We start from the raw sequence: 10,644 nt of genomic DNA on the forward strand, positions 1-10,644 counted from the left end.
CCCGTTCCTGCCTCAGATTGCTACGAGACAAAGAACAAAATTTACCTTAATACTGAAGAAAGAAAAATTATTATTGGGCGTAGAGCACTCAAGATTTCAACTTCCAGCTGCAGCGATTTGTTGCAGGATGCTTTTTTTTTCGTTTTTTTCATCCCCATGAAGCAAGACACTGATAACCCAGGCACCAACCCATACATAAACTATGGTGCCGCCTATAAAAAAGTCGTTAAGCGCAGCGTTCCGCAGTGAAGAATGTTCCCAGAAGCAAGCAAAAACTCTTTGAAAGTAAAGAGCGCTGAACCACGGCGCCAGGCATTCTTTCCACTGGAGCGATCTTCGATTCAAGCATTTTCTGGGTGCCGGCATCTCTAGCGTGGGTCTGAATGAAATCGTTAAACGCATAGACGCGGCGGAATTCTAAGAACGTGTAGAAACAGGAGCCGCGGAAGCTATGAGAATCACGTTTTACTCGTTCTCCGCTTGATTGCCAGTGAGTTAGGCAACGAAGACTCGGAAATTGTGCGTCGCGCTCTTTACTGCGAAAAACACCGACGAGGCTTTCGCGGCTGAGCACAGAGTTTCGGGATGAGTTCTCGATCCCGCGTTGGTCAAGTAACGCATCGGGGAAGAGTTGATGACCATGCAACCAAAAACGAGAGAGATAGAGAGGCATAAAAGGATATAATTGGTGTCCTAAATTCTCACGCAGATGTTCGGAGAAAATTGATGGCGAAAGAACGGCTATTCGATCTTTCGTTGATGACAGAACTTGCATTTTACATAGGCTGCACAAGCATAACGTTCAATTACATATATGAAAGTCAAATGATCTATAATATCATTAAACGTGTTCTCAAATTGTTGATTAGACGACTACCTTGAGACTGATTTACCCTGCGACTGTGAAACATATGCAGTAACGGAAATTCTTGGTTACCCCATGTGGAATTGTTTGTAGACCCCCCCCCCCCCCCCCCCACACACACACACTATGCCAATTACTATTTTCCTTTTCTTGTTTCCCGAGGGGTCTAATTGGCGGCCCACCTACTTTATCAACGCGATCAGCCGGTCACAAGTGATGAACGATCATAAGGATATATAATCAGGCGGCAGAATTCAGTACGCTATGCCGGCCTTAGACTCACGAAATGTTAGCCTTCCCTAACACTGTGTACTAAATGTCACTTTCGGTTCTACAGGTGCTCTTTGCCCTCATTTAATTCAGGGTTATACGCGCCAAAACCGGGTCCTTGAATGTGAAGATGTATCTATGTGCTACGCGAGCGTTCTTTGCATTTCGCTTCAAACGCAGCCGCCGTGTCCGGGAATGAAACGAGCGCCCTCGAGCTTAGCAGCGTAACGCCTAAGCAACTATAGCATACTATAGCATACCACTGTGAGTGGTCCTTGCCATCCTTCCAAGCACCGTTTTCTCCCTTTATATGCAGCGCAAGAACGACCTTTTTTATTTGCCGCAAAATGCTAAGCATGTTCATTGGCTCTGTAAAAGAGAGAGAAAGAAAAAGAGACTGAAATCCTCGAGGTCACTTGAATTATGCGCTGCTTCGCGGTTGTGAGCGAACTTGTACGAGCATGTAAATGTCCAAGAAGCTCATCAAGATACCTTCGTATTCTCGAATTCTCTAGCAGCTAAGTCGCCATCTCGTCAGGTGTCTTATTCAGTATTCATCGAGGCGCCGGTAGCTGGGCCGCAATGGCAACGAGTTTGAATCTTTGAACGCGAGACAGCGTTGCGTTTTAAGCGGGAACCGTGTAAATTAATAAATACATTGCAAAAGCGAATCCGTTTCACGACAGCTTCCTCCCGGGTGAATTTCTGCTTTAGGTTTTTTCTGCTTTAGAAGAAACGACATGCAACATGAAAGACGATAAAAAATGTGGGAAGAAAAAGATGGCGTAGAAAGAATTAGACAATAAAGAAGTGCAGATTCCAAATCTCAGGTAAGCACGAGCAAGTGCCTTTTTTAGAGCCCATTGGATTATAGCCGTTGTGAGAATGAGGATGTTTCGAACAATCTTATCCTATATCTAGTTTATTATCTCAAGCGGTGCTTTTCAGGGCATTTATTTTTCACCGCATTTCAGGGAAATAACACAGTGCATTTCTTTTTTGTATAATTTTTTTTGGCTCCTTAACACGAACCCTTATTGCGGCAGATGTCAGTACGAGGAACATCTTGTTAGACAAGGTTAAATGATGCAGAATAATGACAAATAATTTCCGTCGCAGTGTTACATCAGGCGTGTATTTGATGGCCCTAAAAAGCATGAAGCCGAGCTTTTGAGAAACTGCAAGGGCACTACTATAAAACGAACATTTAACCAAGGTAAAAACAACGATTGTATCAACGAGACAGTACGGGAGGATGGTACTGGAGAAGGAGGAGTGTTCAGCTGAAGCTGACAGGAACGGTCAACGGCACAGCGTATTTTCTATTAAGAACACGGTATCCGTTACATCATCATTTTCTGTTATGCGAAAACGAAGATAGAAAAAAAGCACACCAAAAATAAATAAAATCATCAAATAGAAAGAGCGAAAAAAGATCACGAAGTCGATGGAGAGTCTTCAAGCGCATGGTGCCGTCTCTTTCAAATTGAAGGGATTTCCGTTTCAAATGACGCCCTAAAACACCAACAATGACAGCGCACGCCGCCTTGCGGTGATGAACGCGACACTGGATTTCTGAATGTACCATCCGTGGCTTCCATTTATACCTGTTATAAGAACGACGACCAAGTGAGTTTTTCTTTTCTTTCGCCATTCCCCAGGCCATCTTTCCTTCGCTACTCAGCAAATTTGTGATGTGCGCGAACCTCTCCAAAACAAGGTCTTGCGTCAGTCACCTGTCTTCTTATGCTAGCGCTAAATACTGCGCATGTGCTATCCCACGTGATGCCCAGAAATCGCAACCCAATCCAGTGTAATCATCAGAGCAGCAATGTGCCACGGTGCAATCACTCGGTGCATCGATCTGCAGCTTCATAGTTTTCGACCTTTATTACTAACTGCTTCAAAAGATTGGCTCCCAACATTGCCGTTACAGAAGGCACTTCAATGCAGCGCCGTCCGCTATCCTTGGCAGACGTTCGTGGCCCGAAAATGAAGGACATTCTTCATCATCATCATCATCATCAGCCTGTCTACGCCCACTGCAGGGCAAAGGCCTCTCCCATGTTCCGCCAATCAACCCGGTCCTGTGCTTTCTGCTGCCACGTAATACCTGCAAACTTCTTAATCTCATCTACCCACCTAATTTTCTGTCTCCCCCTCACGCGTTTGCCATCTCTTGGAATCCAGTCAGTTACCCTTAATGACCACCGGTTATCCTGCCGACGTGCTACGTGCCCGGCCCATATCCATTTCTTCTTCTTGATTTCAACTATGATGTCATTAACCCCCGTTTGTTCCCTGACCCACTCTGCTCTCTTCCTGTCTCTTAAGGTTACACCTATCATTTTCCTTTCCATCGCTCGCTGCGTCGTCCTCAATTTAAGTTGAACCCTCTTTGTAAGTCTCCAGGTTTCTGCTCCGTAGGTAAGTACCGGTAAGATGCAGCTGTTATATACCTTCCTCTTGAGGGATAGTGGTAGATTACCATTCATGATTTGATAATGCTTGCCGAATGAGCCCCAACCCATCCTTATTCTTCTAGTTATTTCACTCTCATGGTTCGGCTCCACGGTTACTACCTGTCCTAAGTAGACGTACTCCTTTACAACTTCCAGTGTCTCGCCACCTATCGCAAAGCGCTGTTCTCTACCAAGATTGTTCCACATTACTTTAGTTTTATGCATATTAATTTTCAGACCTACTCTTCTACTTTCCGTATCCAGTTCAGTAATCATGAGCTGCAATTCGTCTCCCGCGTTACTCATCAATGCAATGTCATCAGCGAATCGTAGGTTACTGAGATACTCTCCATTGACTCTTATCCCTAGCTCTTCCCAATCTAGGGCCCTGAAAACCTCCTGTAAACACGCGGTGAATAACATTGGAGAGATCGTGTCTCCCTGCCGTACGCCCTTCTTTATTGGGATTCTGTCGCTTTCTTTATGGAGGACTATAGTGGCTGTGGATCCGCTGTAGATTTCTTCCATTATGTTTATATAGGCTTCGTCGATGCCTTGATTCCGCAGTGCCTGCATGACTGCTGATGTCTCCACCGAATCAAATGCCTTCTCGTAATCTATGAAGGCTATGTATAGGGGTTGGTTGTATTCCGCGCATTTCTCTATCACCTGATTGATAGTATGAATATGGTCTATTGTTGAGAATCCTGTACGAAATCCTGCCTGGTCCCTTGGTTGATTGAACTCCAATGTCGTATTAATTCTGTTAGCAATTACTTTTGTAAATAGCTTGTAGACAACCGACAGTAAGCTTATGGGCCTGTAATTTTTCAGGTCTTTGACGTCCCCTTTCTTATGGATCAAGATGATGTTGGCATTCTTCCAAGATTCTGGTATCCTCCCCGTCGAGAGGCACTTCGTATACAGGGTGGCCAGTTTCTCTAACATAATCTCTCCACCGTCTTTCAACAGGTCTGATGTTACCTGATCCTCACCAGCTGCTTTGCCTCTTTGCATTCCCCTTAGGGCTTTCTTTACTTCTCCTGTCAATACTGGTGGGATGTCAGATTCCTCTGCGCTATTACTCCTTCTTACGTTATCATCCTGAATGGCTCGGCTGCTGTACAGATCTCTGTAGAACTCTTCCGCTACCTCAACTATTCTATCCATATTGTTTGTGACCTTGCCTTCCTTATCCCTTAATGCATACATCTGATTTTTGCCTATGCACAGTTTTGTCTTCATAGCTTTGAGGCTTCTTCCGTTCTTTAGAGCATGCTCAATTCTCTCCATATTATACTTTCTTATGTCGGCTACTTTACGCCTATTGATTAACTTCGAAAGCTCCGCCAGCTCTATTTTGTCTGTTGCATTTGAGGCTTTCATAGCTTGACGTTTCTTAATGAGGTTTTTCGTCTCTTGGGATAGCTTACCAGTGTCCTGTCTAACAACTGTACCCCCGACTTCCACTGCACACTCCTTGATGATACTAGTCAGATTATCATTCATTGCGTCAACGCTAAGGTCGGTTTCCTCGGTTAAAGCCGCGTACCTATTCTGAAGTGAAACTCTGAATTCCCCAACTTTCCCTCTCAGAGCTAGTTCATTAATCGGCTTCCTGCGTATCAGTTTCTGCCGTTCCTTCCTCACGTCAAGTTGAATTCTAGATCTTACCATTCTATGGTCACTGCATCGGATCTTGTTAACTACTTCCACATCCTGTACAATGCCCGGGTGGCCGCACATTATGAAGTCTATTTCATTTTTAGTTTCGCCATTAGGACTCCTCCACGTCCACTTACGAGTAGCCCGTTTTCTGTAGAAGGTATTCAAGATGCGTAAATTATTGCGTTCTGCAAACTCTACTAGTAACTCCCCTCTGGCGTTTCTAGAGCCGATGCCATATTCCCCAACTGCATGATCTCCAGCCTGCTTCTTGCCTACCTTTGCATTAAAGTCGCCCATCAGTACAGTATACTGTGTCTTTACCTTACTCATTGCTGATTCTACGTCTTCGTAGAAGCGTTCAACCATTTGATCATCATGGCTGGATGTAGGCGCGTAGGCCTGTACCACCTTCATCTTGTACCTCTTATTAAACTTAATTACAATACATATCACCCTCTCATTAATGCTATAGTATTCCTCTATATTGCCAGCTATATCTTTATGAATAAGGAACCCCACTCCTAGTTCTCTTCTGTCAGCTAAGCCACGATAGCATAGGACGTGTCCGTTCTTCAGCACTGTATAAGCCTCCTGTGGCCTCCTAACCTCACTGAGCCCTATTACATCCCATTTAACACCCTCCAATTCCTCGAATAGTACAGCTAGACTCGCCTCACTAGATAAAGTTCTAGCGTTATACGTAGCCAAATTCAGATTCCAATGGCGGCCTGTCCGTACCCAGAGATTCTTAGCACCCTCTGCTGCGTCGCAGGTCTGACCGCCGCCTTGGTCAGTTGCTTCGCAGCCGCTGGGGACTGAGGGCCGAGGGTTAATTGGTGTATTCATGTGGGAGGTAGTGGCCAAGTACTACACCAGGGTGGCCAATCCTGCTCTGGTGAGGGAGTGCATTGCTGGCTGTGGCCGCCAGTGAGGCTGCACCCCAGGCGTTTTTACACAATTCCATCATCACGCGGATTTTTTTTTTAATCCGGTTGGGAATTGTCCGGCACCGGGATTCGAACCACGGACCTCTTGCATGCGAAGCTGATGCTCTACCACTACGCCATCGCTGCAGTGGGTAGCTAGTTGGGTAGCTAACAATGGGTAGCTAATAAATAGTTATTAAACAAGGGTAGCTTGTTTAATAACTATTTATTAAATAGTTAAAACAGCGCAGGGTGGACAAGATGGCGGCAGTCCAGGAACAACCAGAGAAGCGACGTCATGTTCCTCGTCGTTCACGCAGCCACGCTGCGGCGGCTGTGTGGTATCATAACCCCCCGGCTGTAGAAGCACCGTCTCGGTGCTTAATCTACACAGATGTGGTCGAGGGAGGGTAATAAGGCTTGAGCCTAGACACGTGAACGACGTCGCTCGTAGGTGACGATGACCTTGTTGGATCGGCTGGGACGATCTCATACGTAACGTCAGTGATTTGGCGAACGACATGGTATGGTCCAGTGTACTGTGACAGGAGTTTCTCAGAAAGCCCCACACGCCGAGTGGGAGACCAGAGAAGCACAAGAGAACCCGGGGGAAAGTGCACGTCTCTATGACGACAATCATAGAGCTGTCTTTGGTGCTCCTACGAGGCCTCGAGGCGATTACGGGCGAGTTGGTGCGCGTGGTCGGCGCGGGCGATGGCTTCGGCGGCATATTCGGTGGCGGAGGGCACCAAAGTGTCCAAGGATAGTGCGGGTTCTCGTCCGTATAGGAGACAGAATGGCGAATAGCCGGCAGTGTCGTGACGCGAGGAATTGTAGGCGAACGTCACATGTGGCAAATGATGTCCCAGTCCTGGTGATCAGCCGCAACGTATTTCGCGAGCATGTCGGTTATGGTCCTGTTGAGGCGCTCCATGAGGCCGTTCGTCTGTGGATGGTACGAAGTCGTAAACTTCTGTTTGGTATTGCAAGACGCAAGATTTCTTTAACGACAGCTGAGAGAAAGGTGCGGCCATGGTCAGTGAGAAGATGGCGTGGGGCTACGTGCACTAAAATTACGTCGTACAACAGAAAGTCCGCAATGTCGGTAGCGCAACTCGTCAGAAGCGCTCGTGTGATAGCGTACCGCGTCACGTAGTCTGTGGCGACAGCAATCCATTTATTTCCGGAGCTGGAGAGTGGGAAAGGACCAAGCAGGTTGAGACCAACTCGAAAAAAAGGTTCAGCGGGAACGTCGATCGGCTGAAGGCATCCAGCTGGAAGTGCAGACGGCCTTTTGCGGCGCTGGCAGGGCTCACAAGCGGTGACATAGCGTCATACATACACATAGCGTCATACGATTATACTAGTACGATTATACTAGTACTCATTATTATATGGCATGTGCACACGAGTAATTAAGGAGCAATAAGTGCTGTGTCCTGTGACAGCTAGTACTAATAGCCCCTTCTAAATCTTAGTACGCTTTTAAAGACGATAGTCTTTCTTGGGGAACTTAAACGCAGATATTTTGGTCTGTCTTTCTGTCTGTCTTTCTGTTTGTCGGCACGTCCCTCGATGCAGCCTCTCGGCCAAAGTTGAAGCACTTGCCCAAGGGCAAGTGGTTCAACTTGGATTAGATGGTGATGCCCAAACTGGATTAGATTGGATTGCCCAACTTGGATTAGATTGGATTAGATGGTGATGCCCAAACTGCACGCAGCCAACGCGGTCTCCATTTGTCGCTAAAATTAGCGCAACAAAGAAAACTTTGAGGTTTGCCGGGACTTTGGTGCAGCATGGTACAATTTCAACAAATTTCACGATTTTGGCTGAGCTTGGCACAAATATAAGGAATTCTATCAGATTGGCAGAACTGGTGCAGTTGTTGCACCCCTGTTTTCTACCTTGAGCAAGCAATAATCTATTTGAAAAATTTTTTTCGTTAAATGCTCCCCAGACAGTGCCTTGCAAATTCCAGTGCATAACCCCAACATGCTATGGGGCATGGCGAGGAGCCCTTTGGGCTATCTACGAACTATTGGGACTGTACATACCTCTGGGGCTGAGCTAGCTGACCTCCGGCACCCATGTGCCATGGTCGTACACCTGCGCCCCAGCAAGGGATGTTGAGCACAGTGATGGCCTCCAGATGCTCCAGGTCCTTGGGCTCCCCGTCCAGCCAAAGGCGCACCTTTTGCGGGAGGTCCCGGCACTTTTTCTCAAGAAAGTCACGAGTACCGTACGTGATGTACAGGAACTGCATGGGCACATTCACACATTCACATGCGTGACAAGCTGTTCCACTAGTCTTCATTGCACTTCAGCCCTCAAAGCACCAACATCCCACATACCACATCTCAAAATTATTAATATAGCAGTCAAACAAAGGATGTCACCTTAAAATCATCCTGTTTGATCACTTGTTTTATCACTATGTCACCTGATTACATTACAGCTCCATCTTCCGGTGAAACACTCCTTGAACAAAATGCCATGCTGTAGGCTCTGGCACCTTGTTTCAAAGATAGGTGAATGCTGCTCCAAACGTAATAGCATTGTTTGCTAGGCTGAACAGTGCCTAAAAAGATAACGAAAGAGCCCTAATTACCTGCCCTCAAAGAAGCATAACAACAAATGAAACTAGGTTAAATCAATTAATTTTTGAAAACAACACAAACAATACAGCAGCTAAAATAAACTTGGTCTAATTATCATAGGCACCGCCATATTGTCTTACATATTACCAATGCAAATCAAAGTGTGCTACAGTAAAAGCTCGTTAATTTGAATTTCACAGGACCGGAAAAATTGTCCAAATGAATCGAATTCCGAATCATCAAAAGTATCAAGAAAACAGTAAAGAAATGTCGGTTACATGGGTACACTTTCATTTTCTTGATGAATACATAAATCCTGTAGTACTTATTTTGCATAAAGAAGTGTAAAAGCCACAATTATGGTCAACCCTCCGACTTCATAATGTGACCCCGGCACCAGACTCCCGTGTTTAATTAGCCCAAAACGTGATCTGCACCATGAGTGTCATCAGGATTTCGACTGGAGGGCGGCAAACCCGTGTTGCATCGCGGCTGGAGAGTGCTGGTGTACTTTGGGTAGGGACAAGTGCTGGTGTGGCTTGAGGAGGCCAAGCACCCCTTTCCCCCCCCCCCCTGCCAACACCCATGCTCTGCACCCCTCCCTTATTACGTACCTCCACTACCACCCCCACTATTATGTGCACGTGACGACAGTTCTTTCGCAGGTAAAATGGCCGGCAACTGATTGTTCGTCCATTGCGATGTAGCAAACGAGTTTTATGCCAGCATGCTGACAGCGGCTGAAAGCTTTTCATTTTCAACAGCTTCCGTCATGTTTGAGTTTTGTGACAATGCGCGCGCGTTGCATCAATCAGTTAATTCAGACATTGCTTCAGGCCCATGATATTTAAATGAGTGAGGTTCTACTGCATCAACGAAATTTTATGTAACAAAGATTGCCAATACAAGCAACTTCGTTACATCGAGGTTCAAACTTACTTGAACTCGAAACATCACATCCGTGCACTGAATTGGCACATTTCATGAAACGCCTAGGCTGCAATTGTACCATGACCAATCAATCAACATAGCAGCAGTACTGTCGCTCGCTGTTCACCTTGTTGAAAAGGCGATGTTTCCAAAAGCACAGCCACGACTGTCGTGTCTTGTGGAAGTTGAGGGTAACCAGGGCGTCCACACCCACAGAGAAATAGTTGGTCATGTACATTTCTTGACAAATATGAATATGACAAAGGTAACTCAGAAACAACTTTTACTTCAATAATAATTCCGGCAGATGCATGCATGGCAGTTAGTTACGAGATCCACATTAAAGTTAACTTTTGTCATCCCGCCATTAGTCTTTAAAGCAAAGCCACAGTTTTATTCCCCTAGCCACTGCTGCTGCATTCCTCAGTGTGACGTAAAATGGATTCATCACTATCGCCTCTTTCCAGCTGGTGTAGCATGCAGACTTCCTGACTTTCTCGTCGTGGCTATCGCTGACGTAGTTCGCGTTATCGATTTCCTTCGTCGCAAATCCTAATCTTTATATTTCGTCCTTGGCACGCAGAACGGCTTCCATTTGCAGCGTTCGCAAAGCCGTTTCGCAATCAGCTGTGCCCTCTAATACTTCGTCCTATGCCCTCATTGATAATATAAAGGAGTCGTAAGCTCGATTTCCAATATTGCGCACCGTACTCTTTCCTTACCGTGTGATTAAAACCAGAACAGCGTGCAGAAGATTAGCAACCTCTCCAAAAGCTTAGCTCAAGCCTAAATATTGCCTCCTTGAAAACTTTTCACGCTCAAGTAAGCTATCGCGAAGAAACCAAACCTCGAACCTCGTAATTATGGTTTGTTCAAACTTTTATGAGTAGAAGAAGACGAAGAGAAGAAAAATAAAAGAAGACCCA

The 10,644-nt window shown here is 45.8% G+C and overlaps 1 protein-coding gene across 1 annotated transcript; it reads right to left on the reverse strand.

The window, feature by feature from the left end:
- Positions 1 to 7,824: 7,824 nt before the first annotated feature.
- LOC125758531 (diacylglycerol kinase epsilon-like) lies at positions 7,825 to 9,959 on the reverse strand. The gene is made up of 3 exons (XM_049415867.1): positions 9,846 to 9,959; positions 8,246 to 8,448; positions 7,825 to 7,843 (listed from the first exon to the last, which is right to left on the reverse strand). Exons 1-3 carry the CDS (start codon positions 9,954 to 9,956, stop codon positions 7,825 to 7,827), a joined length of 333 nt encoding a protein of 110 aa, XP_049271824.1. The 5' UTR covers positions 9,957 to 9,959.
- Positions 9,960 to 10,644: the final 685 nt, after the last annotated feature.

This window comes from Rhipicephalus sanguineus, chromosome 5 (genome assembly GCF_013339695.2).
Source record: "Rhipicephalus sanguineus isolate Rsan-2018 chromosome 5, BIME_Rsan_1.4, whole genome shotgun sequence".
NCBI classification, from domain to species: Eukaryota; Metazoa; Arthropoda; class Arachnida; order Ixodida; family Ixodidae; genus Rhipicephalus; species Rhipicephalus sanguineus.

Excerpts from the sequence above, each read along its gene's own strand:
- LOC125758531 (XM_049415867.1), bottom strand. The coding sequence starts at position 9,956 with ATGTACATGACCAACTATTTCTCTGTGGGTGTGGACGCCCTGGTTACC. Across the intron at positions 8,449-9,845 it reads AACATCGCCTTTTCAACAAG|TTCCTGTACATCACGTACGG; the intron begins GTGAACAGCGAG and ends GTGCCCATGCAG.